General features: G+C 38.4%; 1 protein-coding gene across 1 annotated transcript; it reads left to right on the forward strand.

Moving 5' to 3' along the window:
- The first annotated feature begins 3,736 nt into the window (after positions 1-3,736).
- Positions 3,737-21,360, forward strand: tfam (transcription factor A, mitochondrial). Its single transcript, XM_028476200.1, has 7 exons — positions 3,737-3,949; positions 15,381-15,523; positions 16,319-16,389; positions 16,481-16,630; positions 19,184-19,279; positions 20,315-20,371; positions 20,440-21,360. The coding sequence occupies exons 1-7, from the start codon at positions 3,861-3,863 to the stop codon at positions 20,704-20,706; spliced, it is 873 nt and encodes a 290-aa protein (XP_028332001.1). The 5' UTR covers positions 3,737-3,860; the 3' UTR covers positions 20,707-21,360.
- Positions 21,361-21,777: the final 417 nt, after the last annotated feature.

Consider the following 21,777-nt stretch of genomic DNA (forward strand, 5'->3'; position numbering starts at 1 on the left):
GGGGGAGTGTGGAGCACCTCACGATTCTACATATTGCAGCTTTAAGTAAATTTAATTAGTTACTGTCCACCACTGGAAACAGGCAAGCGTTAACGTCGAGCCATGAGGATGCTCTTTCCCTTCGTCTTCATCCATTCTTCTCTTTTTGCTTTTCTCGGCCCCAGACAGAAATGTCCTTCTCTGGGACATTGCAGATATGTTCCACCAAAGTCTTGTCCAGAAGTCAGTATGCACATTGCTTTGCAATCATTCATGTCATGTATACAGGAGGTGGTTAAAATGATTAGTTCTGTATTTTTGAATGTGTCTTATGGGCCCTAAACTCTATAGGTGTGGTTTTCACACAAGTGTTCACATGACCCCAAGGTCAGCAATGAAGGAGTTGGGCTTCCCTGTGATATACAGTATTATCATGTTTGTGACACATGTGGATTCCAAGGAGGGTCCAGTCATGAAGATATACAGATAGAGAGGTACACAGAGACAGATGAGGGAGACAGACAGGAGGAACATAGATGTCTTTTCTGGACACCTGCAAGTGGGCTTAGTAAACTAAACGTTGTTTGTGAATAAACCTCTTTAAAATAAACAACTCTGTCCTTGGAGCTGTTCAATTAAAAGATCCAGAAGAAGGTAGAGAAAACCTTACATAGGCATCAAGTAGGCCACCATTAATAGTCAGATTTGTAGAATACATTTTGGAATGTTTTCTGTAACAGGGAAAACAAACGTGTCCAGGCCTGGCCCTGCTAACCTCCGGGCAGAGAAGAAGGAGCAGCGCCCTCTGCTGTTCACCCCTTCACCTGCAGAGACACACTCATTCTGCGTCCTCCTATCTTCTTTCACAAAAGTGAAATTAAAAGAACGTCACATTGAGAATGGTTGCTCACACTCAGGAATATGAATTATGTTGAATAAAACATAATATGGATAAACATGTCTCTATGATCCCTTTGTCTAGAACCACAGACTGTCTGTTTTATGTCAGTTATAATCTGATAAAGTCAAGACATATTATTGCTTTGAACTTCCATGATCTCCATACTTGTCAGCGTTCGGGTGTACGTGTCCCTTTAAATGTCGCCGCAAAGAATTGTGAATCAGCATTATCTCGTCTCCTTTCGTAAAGGATGCATCAGTGTTTCCTAGGTTAAAGGAGGTAAAAAAAAGGAAGCATTGAGCCTCTTTTCCTGAGCTTAAAGAGAACTCGGGCGCTTTTTTTTTTAATTTTTTTTTTTATCATCGCCACCACTTAAACACTTCCGGGGATGAAGGAACAGTGGATAGTAAAGGAGATAGGAAGGAACATTAGGACGCAGCCTCAGACTCACCTTGTCATGTGGGGACAAACTTTAACCTTCTCTATTAAGAAATAAATGTACAACTACGTTTGGAAAACAGAAAATCACGTTTTTTTTACTCTGAACCAAAATAGAACACTAAAGACAACAGATTATAAATGAATAATAAAAGAGCCGGCTAAATAATATAAAGTATTATATGCTTAAATAGTTAAATATGTCATTCATTCCATGCAGTCCATCACAAGGCTTATTTAAATTATGTATTCCAAAAAACATCTAACGATATAAAAAGTATATATTGTACATAAGGATATTTTTCTTTCAGTGGTTAGCAATATCTATGAATATTGATATTTCTGTGTATATCACTAATTTATGAAAGAAAGTAGGTGTTTCTTTAGTAAACATTATTAAAGAGGCTGATATATAGAGTAGACGCTGTATTTATCATAGAGGGATGTGCCTAAAGCAGAGGCTGTAGCACATTTACCGCTAAAGTAGAATCAAACGTCACACACACAGTCGGATCTATAAAAAAATTATTTAAGGGTGGAAGCATAAGGCAAAACGTTCATATCAAATGTGATTACTTTATGGATCCCACAATGAGGAAATGTACTTGTTACAGCAGCCACAGGTAAAGAGCAAGCATATACAATAAACCTATGCTGAAAGGAAAATGAACAGGAAAATATCGCACATGATAAAATGACATTACAGATACATGTACATTTTTTTTTATTAATGGTTATTTACAAAGAAAAATTACATAAACAATATTTTCCACAATATCTTTGCTGTAGTAGTTAGAGAAGTAAATACTAAAGACGTTCTGTGTTTCTAACATTTGCCTGCTTCACATATAAAAAACAGGCAAGCGCTTGACTGTAAACTGCACACACTGTCACCAGCCAGAAAGAGTTGAGCATGTAGTACTTTACTGCAAGAAACACAATAACTAGATGAAGATTCTGATTCAGTTATTAATGAAGGCAAGACACAACAGCTTTACATTAACAGGGCGTTTAGGGAAATCAGTTGGAAAACAGAGAAAAGTAAAGAATTTTTTTTTTTTTTTTTTTACAAACCGCTTTTTTGGGTTCACATCGAACTGATTTCCTCTTAAAAATCTCAGTACGTGACTGCTACGTACTGAGATGTACCCGTACTGGGTTATACTGATTTTAAAAAATAAAGTTACATTAGGTTAACTGTTTTTTACTGCAATGTATATTGTAGTCATGTTTTTTTTTTTGAAAATTAATTATTTTAGTGTAAAGTTTTATCATAATTATGTTCCTGAGCTCCTTCTTGTCGGTGTCTGGTGATGGCGTGCCCTTCACCATGAAGAAGATTAACTTTTCTATCATTTATTTGTGGCGTTGGAACCTCTCCTGCCTCATATACTGAGCAGTTGTACATTTTTGTACAAGAAAAGGAGCCATTCAGAACTCGTCAAATATCATTAGCTTTGAAGCGTAGCTTTGAAATTAAACTTTTTTTCACAACACGGCGGAAGTAGAAAAAAGATAAGCGGAAGTAGCGTAAACTCATTTTCCAGTAGTGCGCATGCTCATAACCGATCTCAGACCGATGTGAACTCAGATTTGTCTTCTTCTTTTGTGGTTTATTGGCGGGTGGAACTCAACTGAGAAGGTGCATTTTCCGCCACCTACTGTATCGGAGTATGAACCAGAGTTTTATTCTTTTCCTAAGTCATGATAATTAATAATCATTATTATTACTATCATCTTCATCTCCATCCCCTGACGGTGTAAATCCTGCAGCACAATTTGTCTTAAATATCTAATACATCGTAGGAGAACATGCTCCACAGTCTCTGGCGTGTTGCAATGCTCACAATATCCTGTATCATGCTTTTTGATGAGATGTAAAGTTTTATTCAGCCTCGCATGTCCTATTCTCAATCAATAGTAATGATCCTCTCTTCCTTGTTACTTCCATTGGTGCACCTCCCACTACCCACTGTGCTCTGTATAGCATATAAATGTCCCCATGTGTTCGATGAGTACACGCCTGCCATTCTGCCATGATTTTTATTTTTATTGAACAATTTCAAAATTACAAACACTCGATTAGGATAAAATCTCAGCTTGTTACAGCGTCAGAAGAAAGAATAGAATGAAAACAAATGAGTTTGGCCTTGATCTCCTCTGTGTCTATGCTCTGATTATTATGATATTTCTTTTTGTCAACCGCCAATAAACCAAGAAGAAGAAGAAGAAGAAGAAGAAGAAGAAGAAGAAGAAGAAGAAGAAGAAGAAGAAGAAGAAGAAGAAGAAGAAGAAGAAGGAAAGAAAGAAAGAAAGAAAGAAAGAAAGAAAGAAAGAAAGAAAGAAAGAAAGAAAGAAAGAAAGAAGAAGAAAATTAATTCCAGAAGATGGCGGTAGTGCTACAATGAGGGTCAAATCTGGAAGAAAACACCATAGAAGAAGAAATAAGGCGCCTTAACTTGTCCTCCCACCCATAGAAAAGCGGATCGACCCCGTAGAGTCTGTGTAGCAGCCTGTGTGTTTATAGCCTTCCTCTGCACACATGGCTCCGTTCGGCCTGCTGACAGCCTGCGTTAGCCTGCTGGTTAAGCCCCGCAACGCGCTCTCCTGTCCGGCTGCGGCTCTTTTCAGGTACGGTCTCCACTTTCTAAACTCTCAGGGCATATTAGAACAAAGATGTACTTTAAGGAGCGAATGATCAGCGTTTAGTCCAGTGAAACAGCAGTAGGCAGGGGCATTAGTGGCCCAAACTTCACCCCCAACTCACCAGAGTTTCAGCTCACTGCCTTCCTCCGTTTACCAAGGCCACATCCATGCTAAATGTTCTCTGCCATGAACTGTGCGTCCATAGTCCTCTGTGCTCCATCACAGCATCACCAACAAATACATCATACTGCATCCTTCCAAAGGTTTGATCTGGATCAACACCAAATGTGATCGTCTCATCTGGGAACTACATGGTCAACATTTAGAATAATGACCAATATGAGCATTAACACAAAAAATAACTAAAGTTTATGTTTTTCTGTCATTTTTGTATTCTTATTGTTGTTTTTATTCATTGTGCATGTTAGTTGTTTTGTAGTGATGACGGGACGAAGCCTCATGAGGCATCATAACACTTGAAATTATTCATTCTTGACGCTTCATGTGCACACAAAACCACCTACTGGCCAGATGTATGATTACAGGCAGCTGTCTCCCACAGTTCATTCATAAAAAAATGTTATGGCTCTTGGGAATGACTCTAAATTACTAAAAATGTATAGGTAATATATTTCTCAAATAGATAATCATGTGTAATTCAAATTAATTTAGAATTTTTCCTAGTCTAAACTAGGGATGTAACGCAATTAAAATTTCACACCAGGGTTATTATAGTGACCAAAATTATCACGGTTATTGGTATACCGCAGTATTTTTAAAATGTCTTCAAAATGTTGGAAAAACACTGATTAATTGAAATAATTTCACCAAAATGTATATTTAAATAGATTTTTTTCTATATTAAAGTCTTAACAATAACAACCTGAACAAAACACACAAAAAAAAAAAAATTACAGTAACCGTTCAAAATATAATCAAAATTATAATAAAATTTAAAAAAAATCTCAAAACTGCAACAATGCAGTAAAGACCAAAAAAAGTAAAGGTGTAATTTCACATTAAGTAAACTTGAATACGTTTATGCCATTACTACCTTGATTTTTTTTAATGGAATACAGCAAGAAAGTGTCAGACACTCAATGAAGTCGCTGACGGTTAAAAAAAGAAAAAAACATCTCCGACAGGCAGAGACATACCGCTCTCTACCAAGCACCACGTCTGAACGAACCCACGTTTACCAGAACTCTGGGTAATAAGTACAAAGTAAACCGAATTAAAAACAAACCTGAAGCTGAAGAAACCTTAAATGTTAACGTTTGTTGACATGCTCTCTCTCTCTCTCTCTCTCTCTCTCTCTCTCTCTCTCCCTCTCCCCCCCCTCCCTCTAAACTTTATAAACTATATCTGAACTATCAAAGTGATCCAGACTCTAATAACACAAATATAAATTACTGTGCACTAGGGCTGCCTGATTATAGAGGAAAAATAATAATTTCGATTATTTTAGTCATAATTGAAATCCAGATAATTCAAAAATTATTTGTCAACCAAAAGTTATTTATTTTTTAACATATATATATAACAATATAAAAAATATTCTTTAAACATAAACAAAATCCTTCAAACACTAAAATCAAGTATGTTCACTTTTGCACAAAACACATAATAAAATATTTGAATGCAAATAAATCAAAAGTTGCAAAGTATTCATTAAAATATTATTCAATTATGTTCTTTTTTGTAAACAAATGCAGTGCACTGCAACTGAACTGCTACGGACGGACACTTATAAATTGCCACAGAAACGTAGCATTTAAATAAGAAAATATAATTTCAAGGAAACTGCAAATTATGAATTCAAGTATGTTCACTGTAGTGTGAAACAAATAAAAGTGCAACTTCAAAAAAAGTAGGGATGTCACAATACAACTTTTTCACTTCCGATATGATACCGAAAATTGCAGCCGTGCGTATCGGCCGATACCGATATTGATTCGATACAATATTGGCATGAATCACACATACTTTTATTACTTATTTTGTAGTGTAGAATGTTAGAAAAGGCTTTATCAAGTGATGTCACCCAGAGAACAATAGTCAGCAACAGTAGGTTATTTTGTTGAAGTGTGAACCACAGTCACCAATGGATCGGAGAGCTTATATCGGTCATTTTTGATGCAGTCCGATAAATACTTCTGGCTGATATCGGTCCAATATCAATATCGGATTGGGACACCTATAAAAAAAGTATGTTCACTTTTGTAAACAATTGCAATAGTGCATTAGTATTATGTTAGGAACAGAAGGGGTTGGACATTTGAACTCCAATGATTTATAGATTTTTTTTTTGCCTGTTTACGTGATCTGGCTTCAGAGATGCTCGTAAACGGGACACTGTTTTGCCATCCTTGCCCCATGTTAGCCTGCAGGCTAGGCTAGCTTTAGCTTTGAGAGGGGCGGAGGGGCTTGCATGCGCGTGCATTAAAACACCTCGAAGTTAGTCGTAATAATAGTTTTTTCTCGAGTGTGCCCAGCATTCTTCAAGGGGTGTGAAAAAAAATCGATTTCACGATATATCGTGATTTTTTTTTTGGGTGCCGATTTTAAATCAATTTTTTAATTTAAAAAATCGATTTTTTTTATTTTATCAATAGTTTTGTGTAGGGATGTAACGATTAATCGTAAGGCAGTTAAAAATCTATTCATAGGTATCACGGTTGATATCGATTTTCTGAAAATTGAATCGCAGTACTTTTTTAACCAGCAGAGGGCGCTATCCACAAGTATAGGCTGCGGGCGGAGTCTGCTAATACTTTCTTTCTGGCCTCCTTCTACTCTTAAATATGTTAATAAATGATTCATTACCCCTTTAGCACCGAAAGAATATCTGTAATATTACTTGAATATCTGTAAAAGTCACATTTTTCTATTAGCTCTGTCTGCTAGCATAGCTTCTCTTCTTCATTGCAAGATATCTGCATGGCAACCGACCACTGTGTTACCAGCGCCCTCTGCTGGTCCAAACAAATATGACGTAAATCAGTGCAATCACGGTTTTTTTGTTTTTTTTAAAGTCCAATTGTTAAGGCACAAAATACATTTTCAGTTGCACTTTTAAAAAGAAAAATAACTATTATGCAGTTTTGCATTGTTTATTATAGAACCAGAATTTAGATTAATAGGCTTCATTTTCATTTGTATTATTCATTTATTTATTTCATTCAAGATTTATTTTTAGTTAAATTGCATTGTTTTGAATAGCTTATCAAGGAATTCTTTTGACAATGTAAAATAAAAGGAAAATAGTACCGTATTTTCTATTTTTTTTCCCAAAAAAAAAATTTGTCTACAGTCCCATTTTGTAAAATAAATCGTGAGAGAATCGTATCGTGAACCCATGATCGTGAATCGAATCGTATCGGGAGTTGAATGAATCGTTACATCCCTAGTTTTGTGTATTTGTGCAATGTTTCAGTGGTGGTTACATTGTCAGTAACTCAGGATGATTTATCCTCAATGTTCTCACTTACAGTTGTTACAATGCCGGTGTCACAGCCTGAGTTTACCGTGTGTCGAGATCGATTATGAGCATGTGCACTACAGGAAAATTAATTTAGCTAATGTTATTTATTGGCTCATTTTCTTGGGGAAAAATGTACAACTGCTCCATATATGAGGCAGGAGAAATATGTTTTATAATGTATTCTATGCAGTTTTTTATTATTACATGTATTGAGTTTGTATTAAATAACAGGTTTTATAAGTTATTCAATGCCGTTTTTTTTTTTTATTATTGCTTGTATTCTGTTTGGATAAAAATGTTGGAAAAAACATGATTATAATAAAACTCCATACGAAAAGAAATAATTTATTTAAAAAAAAAAAAAAGATTATAATATACATTGCAGTAAATAACCGTTAACCTAATGTAACTTAATTTTTTTAAATCTGTATAATCCAGCACGGGTACATCTCAGTTCGTAGCAGTCACGTACTGAGATTTTTAGAGAATCTCAGCACGAAGGGAAACTCAGACCGTGACACCGTCAGAAAAGAAACTTGTTGCACTTTATATTATGATGACAGTGTGTAACACTGCATTTTCTTTTTTTCAGTGAAAATGTGCAAAACACTATAATAAATAGGATGTTTTGAAGCAAATAGTTTTGACTCAATTTGTCCTCTGAATGATCAATATCTTCTGATGAACATATACAGCTACTTGATTTTTCACCTCTATGTTTAACTTTGATATTAACTGGGCACAATATCGCGATAATATCGTGATAATATCGTATAGTGACCCACGATCGCGATACGTATCGTATTGCAACATTCTTGCCAATATTCACCTCTGCTTTCATCATTGTAGATATCCTGAATTGTGAAAGTTTGTTTCATTTAGCAAATAAAACATGTATAGTTAAAAAAAAACTTAGTTTTTTGTAGGGCTGAACAATTTTGGAAAATAATCTCATTGCGATTTTTTTCTTCAATATTGCAATTGCGATTGTTGATTGTGTTGATTTACCCGTTTAACCAAATTAACTCGCAACGTGTTAGCTGTAAGATAATATATGATCGCAAGTCACTACTCGAACTAAACGTTGCCAGCGGCCGATGTGTGGGAAAACCTACAACTCAGAGGCCGGTGAAGCAGCGGGTTTGCCTGCCAGCACGCACCACCACTAGAGCAGAAGCGTGGCGACCATGGAGGGCTATCGGCTAGGCTAAAGGCTAAGCCGTGGAGAACCTATACATGCAAAGCAGTCGCTTTTCGGTGAAATTCGCCATTTTCAACTCAAAATAGGTAATTTATGGAAATCGTATAGATCCGATGAATTTTTTTCTTGGACGGGGGTCGTCTTTGTCATAGGCTGTTTACCGCGCCCTGCACGCTGGAGGTTCAATCGTTCCACACACATCTACCGTACACTAACGGACTAATATGTGAGCGCATAGCCCTCAGCGCTCGTGCTCCGTACGGACCTGCTTGGAACAGGTCACAGGAGTGAACTAGACCGGTTTTACTTGACCAGGAAAACACGCAGACGCTTATCAGGTATGTTGGGCCCTAAATCTATCACGTTCAGGAATCAGTTAATCGGCCATTAAAAATTTAATCCACTGAAGATGACAAAGTGAATTAAATGCCATTATCATGAAGGGGCCATTCATCAATCCCCCCGCCCCCCACTCCTCCCTCTCCAGAGCTAAACATGTCGAATCAGCCACCCGCAACACCGACTAAACTGACAAAAAAAAAAAAAAAAAAAACTATGCAACTCATCACACACTCCTAAATACAGAGCCGAGCAGCACCCGCATAACTTTTGTCTGTGAAGTTACAAACGGGGAGGGAGGGGCTGAGCAGCCTCGGTCAGCTTCACCTGCTCAGTGTTTAATATGAACAACATCTCATCAGTGCTACAGAAGATCTGTGTGAACACATTGTTTTTGTGGACGAGACTGATTCCAGAGATTGTAGAGTCTGAAACATCGTACGTTCATGATAACATGATAGCTTCTAATATTCTGGCCCTTTGTAGTGAAATAACTGATGCATCTTGTGTCTATATTTGTCTAATCATCTGGAATAATATCATCAGGATCATTTTAAATTAAGTTGATCAAAACTTAGTAAATCTGCTCAGATTCAGTAAACCATTGATCCCTGAGGGGAAATATGGTGGCATTAATGCTGCTCTCATTCATACATCTCTATGACATATGATTATAAATAATGAAAAAGGAGCAGTAAGAATAATTAATGTCAGTACAATCTATAGCTACCTTTCAATTGGAACTTACACATGGTTTTAAATTACACTTTTATTTTGACATACATTTCCATTTTATTATGGTTTTCTTTTTTATTCTTTTTGTTTACTCATAGGAGTTGAAAACTAAAAAAAAAAAAATAGATAAAATTTCTTTAAAAAAAAACAAAAAAAAAAACAGAATAGAAAAATAATGTGGAAAACAGAATTAGAAGAAAAAAAATCGAGTTTGGAAAAAAATAAAATGTCTTATTGTGCCCTATGTAAGTTCTGTTAATGTTTGCCAGTTATTACAATTCAATTCAACTTTATTTACATAGCGCAGAATACAACAAAGTCATCTCAAAGCACTTAGCAATATAAAATTAATTGTGAGAAAAACTACCCTACGATGAAAGAGCAGTGCAGCTGAGGACAAAGCAAAAGCAGTGGAGAAAGAAAGAGTGGCTGGTAAAAAGCCCATGGATAAACAAACAAAGCTTGAGAGGCTGGTCCAGACCAAAAGAGGAAAGAAACAAGGCACATGATGGAAACTTTTAAAAGGACTATAAAACCAGTAGCTCAGCAGCAGTGGTGTTAAGTAACAAAGCGAATAACTGTACAAATGTTACGAATGTACTTTTACTTTAACATCATTCTTCATATATATGTTTTTGTTGTTTTTCCACAAACCACAACTTGAGTGGCGTGCACATGTTTTTTTTGCTTGAAGAAAATAGTGTATTTTGGCATCGTGTACTGTTCAGAGTGTTCAATATTGCTTAACTTATATGTTAAAATAAAAAAAATTAACTGGGAGAGAATACCGTAAAATGGATTTTTTTTTTTTTGTCACCTTTTTCACTCCTTTGGTGTTTGCATTTCTGGAACCCCGCACGGCACACAACTCATCTGCTTCTGCAGCAGCACACACTTATCTGACTCTAAATCACAGCAGCCGCTTAAATAGTCATGTGTTTTACTGTAGTGTGCAGTTTTTTGGCTGAAAACAATAAATGTGTGGATAGCGTCAACACACGCCTAATCATGAAGCGAGGCGAGCGCTGTCTACATTAGCCCCTCCCATCAGTCAGCTCCGCATGTGGGTTCTTAAGGAGGACTGACCGGCAGCACGGCAGTATCAATGCTTTTCTGAGGCTTCAGGAATATCGCAACCTTAAAAATACTGGTAACGGGGCCTGTAATGGCAATTTTTCAGATTTTGTTTCACTGTTCCAATGATTGCCATTATCACACAGGTAGGAGTGAAGTCTTACGCAGATGCAATCAATGATGTTCCAGCCTTTATTGTAGTTGAGTTGGGTTTATTTGTAATGTCTGATAAGTCAAACGGAGAACAATACACACCTTTCCAGCTGTTTGTCTGAGTGCTGAGTTTCACCATGAAAGCCTGTCTGGTGAGAACTGTATGTGCTCCCCCTACCTGTTACACCCCTTCCTGTCACCTATGCCCTTATATGCACACACCCCAGTGCCCTTTGGTGTCCCTAGTGGAAACTTATATATAAGACATATCCACAACTAAATATCATGCCAACAATAAACACAAAATGGCTCCTACAGGGCCGATATGGATATAGCTTGTCGGTCAAAAACATAAAAAAAAAAAAATCTCAACCTTTGCGATTAGAAAATCACGTTTTATGATCTCGCGAGAATATAGCAAATGCGATCTTTCAGCCTTAGTTTTTTTTTCGATTGTTATTTATGTCATCGTTGGGTGTAGAAATCAAAATTGTCATTTAATTGCACAGCCTTGAGGCCGTTTTATGCTTGATGCATCAACGTGCTGCGTGGAAATGAGACGCACGGAATCCGCATGAAACAACGCATGTTGCATTCATACTTCGTTCGGCTTCGACTACCAAACTGCAGAGGGCAGTGTATTGGAAACACGCCAACCGCGGTACAAAAGTACAGTAGAAGAAGTAGCTGTTGTTTACAACATGGCGGCGACGGCTAGACTGCGTCTACTTCTATTTCTCCTCGAAGATGATGAAATGTGTTGTTGTTTGTTACTACTGAGACGGAAAAGAAAGCGAAGGTGGTCGACTCGTCCTTTAAATCGTAGGAGCCAACCTTCCAGGAACTACAGTCCCTGTACCACATGTGTTCCTGGCTGATGCTGCATTTCCTCTTCAACAAAACCTGATGCATCAATTTCCAGGTATACTGTATATCTATTGGTGATCATGTCAAAAACATTTTTGTATGTGACACATAATTCATTTTTTTCTTCTTTTTTTTCCAACATGGTTTTCTCTCTTTCTATCTGTACTGTGTATATAACCTGAACATTGGCAAAACATTATTTATTTCTAGTGTTTGTAGAGTTGTATACTTATATATTCTGTTTTATATTTTATTGTGCAATTTCCTTTCTTGCAACATGATTTTCCCTTTTTCTATCTGTACTGTGTACAGGCCCATGTATGTATATATATAACTACAACTACCGCCACTTACATGCCAGGAGGGTGATAGAGAACAGCTTCCACATACTGGCAGCATGATGGCGAATGCTAGGACGATCGATGTAATTCACTCAGAAAACTGAAGGTCTGTGTAGCCCTGCACAATTATTTAAGCAGCACAGATGCTGCCAACTCCCCTGCAACCAGTTCCATCCCTCCCCCAGGTTCATAGACTCCTGTACACACACGGGTGATCCTGAGAGTGGAGGGCAGTGGTAGCAGGCCGCAACAACTTGTTGGACATTGGCTGTCTCAGCAATGCACTCTCAGCTCCAAATGATCTCAGGTCATTGTTCCTGACACCCCAGGGACTTGTTCCCTGGCAGGAGAATGTAATCAGAAGGTATGCTAAGCAGGAATAAAGAAAATACAGGACTGCAGTGAATTTAAAATACAAAACTGTTTTTATTGCAACACACTGTAACAAAAGAAATAAAATATACTAAAAAATTGCACTTCTTTGTGACCTCTATTCTTTATTCTCATCAGAATCAGAATCAGAAATGTTTTAATGGCCATGTACAGTTTTAAGGACAGTACAAGGAATTTGTCTTGGTAGTTGGTGCACAAAACAAAAAACAAAAAACAAACCAGCAACAATAATAATAATAATGATAAATATAAAGGATGAGGGATAAATAAAGGCTAGATAGAGAATAAAGGATAATTGGATATATATATATATATATACAGTGCAGCAGATGATGTCATCATGGAGGTGGTGATCGGGTGGGGGGGGCTTCATGTGGATGGTGGCAGAGGGAAAGAAGCTGTTTTTGTGTCTGGAGGTTCTGGTCCTGATGGACCGAAACCTCCTTCCAGAAGGGAGAGATTGAAACCGGGGTGGGAGGGGTCGGCCACAGTCTTTCCTGCACGCCTCAAAATCCTGGAGGCGTGCAGGTCCTGGAGGGAGGGCAGATTGCAGCCGATGACCTTCTCTGCTGAGTGGATGATACGCTGCAGTCTGGCCTTGTCCTTGGCCGTAGCTACAGTGTACCAGATGGTGATGGAGGAGCAGAGGATGGACTGGATGATGGAGCTGTAGAAGTTCACCATCATCTTTGTTGGCAGACTGAACTTCTTCAGCTGCCGCAGGAAGTACATCCTCTGCTGAGATTTTTTGATAAGGGAGCTGATGTTCAGCTCCCACTTGAGGTCCTGAGTGCTGATGGTCCCCAGGAAGCAGAAGTACTCCACAGAGCTCACTGTAGAGTCTCCCAGGGTGAGGGGGGCGAGGGGGGCTGGGTTCTTCCTGAAGTCTGTTATCATCTCCACTGTCTTTAAAGCGTTGAGCTCCAGGTTGTTCTGGCTGCACCAGGACACCAGCCGGTCTGTCTCCCACCTGTAGTCAGACTCGTCTCCATCAGAGATGAGACCGATGATGGTCGTGTCGTCTGCAAACTTCAGGAGTTTGACCGACTGGTGAGAGGAGGTGCAGCTGTTGGTGTACAGGGAGAAGAGCAGAGGAGAAAGAACACAGCCCTGAGGAGATCCAGTGCTGATGGTCCGGGGAGCAAAGATGGTTTTTCCCAGCTTCACGTGCTGCCTCCCTTTCAGACAGGAAGTCTGTGATCCACTTGCAGGTGGAGTCTGGCACGTTCAGCTGGGAAAGCTTGTCCTGAAGGAGAGCTGGGATTATAGTGTTGAAAGCAGAGCTGAAGTCCACAAACAGGATCCTGGCGTAGGAGCCTGGGGAGTCCAGGTGCTGGAGGATGAAGTGGAGAGCCAGGTTTACAGCATCGTCTACAGACCTGTTGCAGTAGGCAAACTGCAGGGGGTCCAGGTGGGGGTCGGTGATGTCCTTGATGTGGGAGAGCATGAGGCATTCAAAGGACTTCATGACCACAGATGTCAGAGCGACGGGTCTGTAGTCATCTGTAGTGATCCTCAGCTTTTTAGGGACAGGAACGATGGTGGAGGCCTTAAAACAGGCTGGTACGGTGCATGTCTCCAGTGAGGTGTTAAAAAAATACAGCACTTGGTAGATTGTATGTTTGCCTGACTCAACTTTGTGTGCTGGGATGGATTCCAGCATGTCAGCAATAACACAGCCAAACCTTGTGTATGCTGTGTCCTTAATGGTGGCTCCCACTTTCTCAATATCTACTAATATATTTTCAAGCAGAACAGCATCTCTCCTCTTCAACTCTGGTCCTGGCGACACTCCTTGAGGAACTCCTTTTACCTGAGTAGTACGGCAGAAGTGATCAGAATCAGAAAAAACTTCATTTATCCCAGAGTGGTAATTAGGAAGGCACTTAGCGGCATATAAATAAACAGAATATATACATAATATAATAATGTTATCCAAATAATATACACACATGCTGGCAGCCCAGGGGCCACTTCTGGCCCTCGGTCTAATTTTATGGAAAGAAAAGAATTTTAAGAAAAGAATTACAACATTGCAGGAAAATACAATAAAAGACAAAACTAATACAAAAATGAAATGACAACAGTAATACACAAAATTACTCAGAAAAATATACAAAATTACAGAAAATGAGAAAAGTACACCAAAAGACAAGCAAAAATGAAAATAAACTCAGCAAACCCACAGCACTAACAAAAAAGCAAGACAACAGAAATGCACAAAATAATAACTCCAAAAACACATAATGATGGCACAAATACTCAATACGACTCCCAAAAAAACATATTTTACAGGAAAAATACGCAAAAGAACAGAAATGGACAAAATGCCTTACAACGAGCAAGCATACACAGAATGAGAGAAATACACAAATTAACTATAAAACTCTTTTTGTTCTTTCCTGTAATAATGCTCAGATCACTCATTATTTTAAATGCTGAAATTAATGTTGATCATGTGACCGTCCGATCAAACAAACGCATTTTTGTGCCCCGCTGTGATAAAAGTTGTCTACCTCTGATAAAAGTAAAGAACAACAATACAAACACTTACCACCACTAAAAGTAGGAGACTGTGGTTCCACAAATGACACATCTCAGCCATGATTATCCGTGCGGCTCTTCCGCGTAGTTGGAAACATGTGGAGAGGGGGCGTGGCTGCAAAAATTACGTACGGAGCCGTGCGGACCTTGCGGATGTGTCGAGCATAAAACAGCCTTTACTGTGCACATACTGTATGTAATGATGTACAGATGAATCAGTTCATTGGGAGCAGTTAAAAACCCTTGTAATTGGTGATGAATGTGTATGTTTGTGTTTGTCTCTAGGTGTAACAGACTTCTTCCTGCTACGTGCAGTAGCTTAGTGAAATGTCTGACAACTCAGACCAGTGGACCCCCAAAGAGACCCCTGAATGGATACCTGAGATTTGTAATGCAGCAGAAGCCCATCGTCACTAAAGAAAATCCAGGTACATTGTATTTACCTTTCATTCTTTTTGTCAATTATTTGAGTGCAACATACTTGGAACTTTGACTGACAGATTACATATTAATACATTATAAAGAAAAAAGGTGATCCACAATGAAGTGCATTATGGAATGAAACACTGCATCAAATCTACCGTATGTTGGTTGGTGCTATTCTTCTGCAATAACTATCAGAGCTGCGATGATATGCTTTAGTCAAGATTTGACTTTGTCACAATAACTGTTTGACGATTCAATAGTAACAATTATTGTGATTTAATTTCCTTATTTTCCTTCTCCAAAAACAAACCAAAATATGCACGCGCAAAAAATATTTATGGAGAGAAATATTGATTATTATTATTTTGTATATTATTGTCACAAAACAATAAATGAAGAAGAAATCACATTATACCATGAATGGATATTTTTCTTCACCCTTATCAGCCTATTTCTGTCTGCCACAATTGTTCTATGAGTCTCCAGCCCCCCCCCGGGAATTTTAGATGCTTAAAATTAAAGATGCTAAAGTATTCGGAACTGTGAGGCCCCCTAATGGTATGTATTTTAATAAAGACACAGAGCCCTGAAGTCCATTTTTAAAGTAATGGTAAAAAAATCCACACATTCATTGTTTGTTAGATAGAAACCTCTATTTTTATAATCTATAAAACAACCATCAGCTTGTGTTTCCCCTTTTTTTTTGAGCTTGTAAGGTTTTTTCCACTGAGTGAATAAGAAGCCGAGGACACAGTGGTGTGCTGTGCTCACTGACAGACTTGTGACTCTGTCTTTAGAGTCCAAACCAATAGATGTCGTTGGGAAGATCGCCAAGCAGTGGAGAACAATGAGTCTGGAGCAAAAGCAGGTATTTCTGCAGTTTGGAAACAGTGAGTGTTTCCATGTGTAGCCAAACTCTGTCCTGTATTGCGTTCCTCTTTGTTTTCTCTCCCTCGCAGCCATTCCAGGATGCGTCGCTACGGGCCAGAGAACAGTTTAAGGTGGACCTGCAGCGCTACCAGGCCCAGCTGACTCCTGAACAGCTTGAGCAGCAAACCCTAGAGAAACGACAGAGATTAGCCAAAAGGAAGGCCATGCGAAAGAAGAGGGTAACAACAGCTTGTTTTCATTTTAGCTTCCACGGTTCATACAGGCTAACCTAAGTCAGGAGTTCTCAATCTTTGGGTCATGAGATACTGGGAGGAGGTTGCCAGATGCCTTTAAGAAACTAAAAATATTTTTTGATGGGCTTTACACATATCTGATGGGTTGTATCGGATCGGCCGATATTTTGCATTTTATGTAATGAATGTGATCGTCTCTAATGTCTTAATTTGCCAAATTCTGAATGACGTCATTGTTGTGATGAAACTTTCTGTAGATTCTCTCATTGCATTGTTTTATCATCTCATTTACACCGAAGAGTTGTTTGCTTTACGTGACACAGCTTTATTTCACTCACATTGTTCACAAAGGTGAAAACCTATGAGTGAACGGCAAAAATGTCCATCGGTTGGAGCGCCCCACTTCTTCCCCATTCTACTGGCTCTGAAAGAGGGGACAGCGTTAGTGCCTGTGTGTGTAATTGTATGTGTGCGCGCACGTTAAAAGGGTGAGTCCGAGAGCAGAGCGATGCGCTCCTGTTTACTTTCGCTTACATACCAGCCACTTTTGTCTGTTTCAGGGTGATGGTGGACACAGAAGCGTGCGTGTGTGTGTGCACCCCACCTCCGCTGTGCATCTGTGAATACTGACTATAAGCAACAGCGGGTTTTGCAATGCCACAGTCAGGAAATATGTCTTTGCTCCTAATGCTGATTCTAGTGTAGACTTTTCTTTGTTCCGATGTTGTCTTCCTTCGCAGTTTAAACTTAAACTCTTTTGTAGTTGACTTGACACAGCTGCTGTTCAGGGACTAAATTATATGGTTTAGCGCACATTTACACCTGCAAGTGCTCGGTCTGCATTGCATTAAAAACATTTTTGGAGTCATTATGTGTATCTTTGTATCTTTCTGTGCATTTTTGTTGTATAATTATTGTTTTTTGTTGCCATTGTAGTGTGATTCTGGAGTAATTTTGTGTCTTTTTTGGTGTAGTTTTGTGCATGTCTGTTGTCATTTTAGTGTATTTTTTTTGTATAAATATTTAGTTTCGTGTATTTTGAGTTATTTTCATATTTTTGTTGCCGTTTGGTGTATTTTTCTGTAATATACGTTTTTTGGAGTAATTTTGTGTGTTTTTGGAGCCTTTTGTATATGTTTGTGCATTTCTGTTGTCGTTCTGTTGTCGCATTCCTGTATAAATATTGTTTAGTTTTTTGTTTTGTCATTTGTGCATTTTTTGTATAATTATTGTTTTTTGTTGCATTTGTAGTGTGATTCTGAATTTATTTTGTATCTTTTTTTTGTGCAGTTTTTTGCATTTCTGTTGTCTTTTGTGTATTTATTTTATTTTATATATTTAGTTTTGTGTATTTTGAGTCATTTTTGTTGTTTTGTGTGTGTGTGTTTGGGGGGAGGGATAATCCATTCTAAATTTATGCGCACCAGTCCATCCTCGTGTACCTGCTTGCCTAACTTTCACTTTCAATAGTTAGGTGTAGTGGCAGGTGTGACGTGAGTGAAGCTGCAGTAATCATCAGGCTCGCTTCACTATGTAGCACCGTCTACGTAACATGTAAACACTTAGATCTGAAAAGAGAAGTCCACAGAAGCTCTGTGTGCTGTGTCGTGAAATAGATATAGATGGTGGGCTAGCGCTCCCTCACACTCTGAGGTCAAAAGCTGAATAGGTTTCATTTGTGGGCCGTCCAGAAGTCAAAACATTTTGAAATGACCAAATTACTCCAAAGTAACAGATGCACAAACTCGGGGTATTTGGAAGCTGTTGACAAAGTTTCAGGTCGAACAGGCAACACGTCGGGTAGATATTTGCTCCACACACACAGACCTTTCCTGAATTATAGTATAGATTTCATGCTTTTTTTTTTTGTCAATTTAAACACATTTCACGATGTATCATCCCTATATAAAGCCAGTTTAAACAAAAAAAATGTTTGACACTTTGAACTTTTTTTTACCACTTTGAACTTTTTTTTTGGCCAATATAACCAACTTCTCTGGTTTTTAAAAGCAATTTCACCACCTTTTCCACCATTTTTGGTCACTTTTAACCCATTTTATTTCTGATTAAATCAAAGATTTACATCTTTAAGAGGACTGTATACTACGGAGCAAACTTCTTGGATAGTAGTGGATATTATTCAGATCACTGATCTGAATAATAGATCACTGATCTGAATAATATCTGAATAAATGTGGTTATTACAGATTCATAGAACAATGGACCATCATTTTTGCTGACTTTATGGATGGACCCCAAAAATCTCTCCCCTTTATTATTGATGGCCATGTCTCCACATGACTGTTCTTCAATGTTCGTCTGTGTTCAACCACCTTCAGGTACATTGGGGGTCCCTGGTCTCTGGAACCTTTATTTAGAGGTGTCGTGGGCTGAAAAGGTTGAGAACCCCTGACCTAAGTGGTTCCTGCACATGCAGCTAGTGCTGCTGCTGAAACCTCATCTCCTCGAACAGTCGACTTTATCTCGTGGTTCCTGCTGTAAAACCATGGAGCCACAGTCAGATTGTGTTTGTTTCAGGAATTAAACAACCTGGGAAAGCCCAAGCGTCCCCGCACTCCATTCAACATCTTCATGGCGGAGCACTTTGAGGAGGCCAGAGGAGCCACCACCCCGGTGAGGCAGCATGGTTCAATTACAGTCAGTGAATGTAGGAAGGAAACAGCAGGACTTTGGATCTGCAGACTGCCCCATCTTTAAAACGCTGTCTACAATTTTAAATATAAATCCCAACAGACCTTAAAGCCAACTCCCAATGAGCGCAATGTGTAAAATATAGATAAAGCAAGACTTTTTCAGCTCAGAAAGGGAAATGAACGAGCATCACGTGTCTGGTCTGGTTGGACTTTGTTCACTTTTAATCACAGGTGTGAGAAATGTTCCTGAAACAGATTTGACCAAATTACCATTTATTACCCATCACATTCATTTAGTTTCTATGCAATCTGAAAGTCAGATCAAACTACAGGTTCTCTTCTATTATACTCCAGGTGTCATTTGCTGCTGTTTCTATTAGGGATGCAGCAAAATGAAAATTATTGGCCAAAACACCAAAATATATAATGCAATTAATAGTGCCATTGCATTTATGGCTCTGAATATGTACAAACCTCACTAAAATTAACACATTACAATCGTATAATTAATATTGTTTCAAAGAATAAATAACTTCAAAATATGAAAATATTTAGCACTGACATTACAACAATGCACAATCTAAAATAAAATGTTAAATGATCTTTATAACACAGACCAAGTACCGTTGTGATATAGTAAAGAGCATCTCTGAAATGTGCACTGAGATTCTACTGCTGCTGTGCATCAGGTGTGGTCCATGTTGACAGGCAGACACGTAACTAGTGCCTGCGTCACACAGAAACATAAAACACTTACTACTGTTTCACACTTTAGTGCTCAGCTGTATTGAAATACAGATGTTCTGAGTCCATGGACAAGTTGGCTGGTTTCCAGACGAGTGCATGTGCTGAACAGTGTTTTCTCACCGAAACAGGATATTGTGATGAGGCGAGCAAAGTGTTTTAAGTGCATTACGAGTGTCTGTGATTATGTCCTGATAAAAAACAGTTGCATGTTAGCTTTTAGCTCCATAGAGAATGTCCTCCACTAATATTGTTCCTAATGTTCTTTAAGGCAAAGTTGGTTACTCTGTATAATGAATGGAGAAACCTGTTTGGCCATCAGAAAAAGGTTAGTGTCACACAAGGATTCCACATGGCCGATTATTGCTGCCTTCATGTGCGTGTTGCCCTCCCCAGGTCTACACACAGCTGGCAGAGGATGACAAAATCCGTTATAAGAATGAAATGACGTCGTGGGAGGATCACATGGTGGAGATTGGACGGGAAGATCTTATTCGAGAGCAGACCCTTTCTAGCAAAAGGAAAGCACTGCTGGCAAAGAAAGTGGTTCAGAAGACTGCAGCAAAGAAAGCCTCAACAACTGTGAGGAAAGCAAAGTCCATCAGCAAAACCAAGACAGGAAGCTCCTCTAAAACAGTGGCAAAAACAATCAAAAAGAATTAAGATGTGCTTTCTCAGTCTAAGGAATCAGCTGGGTTCACAGCCCTTAGTCTCCAAACTATAAAGGTTTCATGATGACTCCCCCTGCAGGTCACATTTCCAAAGCAACCACTGCATAAAGGAGTGCATGGTGGTCCAAACCCATTAGTTTATGCCAAGAACATAAATCTCTCTAAAAAAATGTTTTACAACTTTGCCTTATTCATATCACAGATGTTTTTTACCAAATCAGAAATGCTTTAAGATGTTAAGTTCAAACATTTGTCACTGTTGGGTGACTCAAAATATATATTAACAGTTCATTAACATCCAATGAGAGGATAAAGATATGTTGATAAACCCAGGCTCATGTTGAAAAGAGAATTCTGGGGCTGTTGTTAGGATATGTGGTCCAAGATGCATAATGACTGAATTAATGGCTTTGTTACAGTTAACTAGTTAGCATCTCTTGTTATCATGTCAGTGAAGTTAGCTTATAGTCTGTGGTGACAGAAGATAATGGGCTGCTTAGTTTCTGTTAGAAGATTTGCGTCTGCGAAGGAGGAGAATGTTATTCTGGAGTCTGTAGATTGGTTTAGAAAGTACTGTTCACCTGCTAAACCTGAAGCCTTTTTTTCTCTGTTTCCTTCAATAAACATTTACATTGATAATAATTTGGATGGTGTAGTAGGATGATTGCCTTTCATTAATGTAATGGACTCTACGTCCCTGCTACAGGCAACTAATCCATTATTACATAAAATGTCCAGAATCAACGAAACAATTTATTTTAAATACACTGGGAGACAGTTGGGTTTTAAACATCTGGATACCTGCAGCATTTTTTTTTTTTTATTTCAAGTGGGCTGCAGATTTCAGCATTCAGAATAATTTCAACAGTTCTAATTTGCACTTCCTCGCATAACTGATACAAACAATCCCTACAAGATCCACACTTTAACATTTCTGGATTTTCATGAGATTTTTCTGTAATGTAGGGTGATTCTGGGGTTGTTGGTGAGAAATTGCAGGATTAACACAACAGGACAAAAAAAAAAAAAAACTACACAAAGCAGTTCTAAAGTTGTCTCAAAT

This window comes from Gouania willdenowi, chromosome 19, assembly GCF_900634775.1.
Source record: "Gouania willdenowi chromosome 19, fGouWil2.1, whole genome shotgun sequence".
In the NCBI taxonomy this organism is placed as follows: domain Eukaryota; kingdom Metazoa; phylum Chordata; class Actinopteri; order Blenniiformes; family Gobiesocidae; genus Gouania; species Gouania willdenowi.

What these genes read in the sequence shown, in the direction of transcription:
- tfam (XM_028476200.1), top strand. Translation starts at nt 3,861, where the DNA reads ATGGCTCCGTTCGGCCTGCTGACAGCCTGCGTTAGCCTGCTGGTTAAG. An exon ending in CGTCACTAAAGAAAATCCAG is followed by an intron (nt 15,524 to 16,318) that starts GTACATTGTATT and finishes CTCTGTCTTTAG; the next exon opens with AGTCCAAACCAATAGATGTC. An exon ending in TGTTTGGCCATCAGAAAAAG is followed by an intron (nt 20,372 to 20,439) that starts GTTAGTGTCACA and finishes TGCCCTCCCCAG; the next exon opens with GTCTACACACAGCTGGCAGA.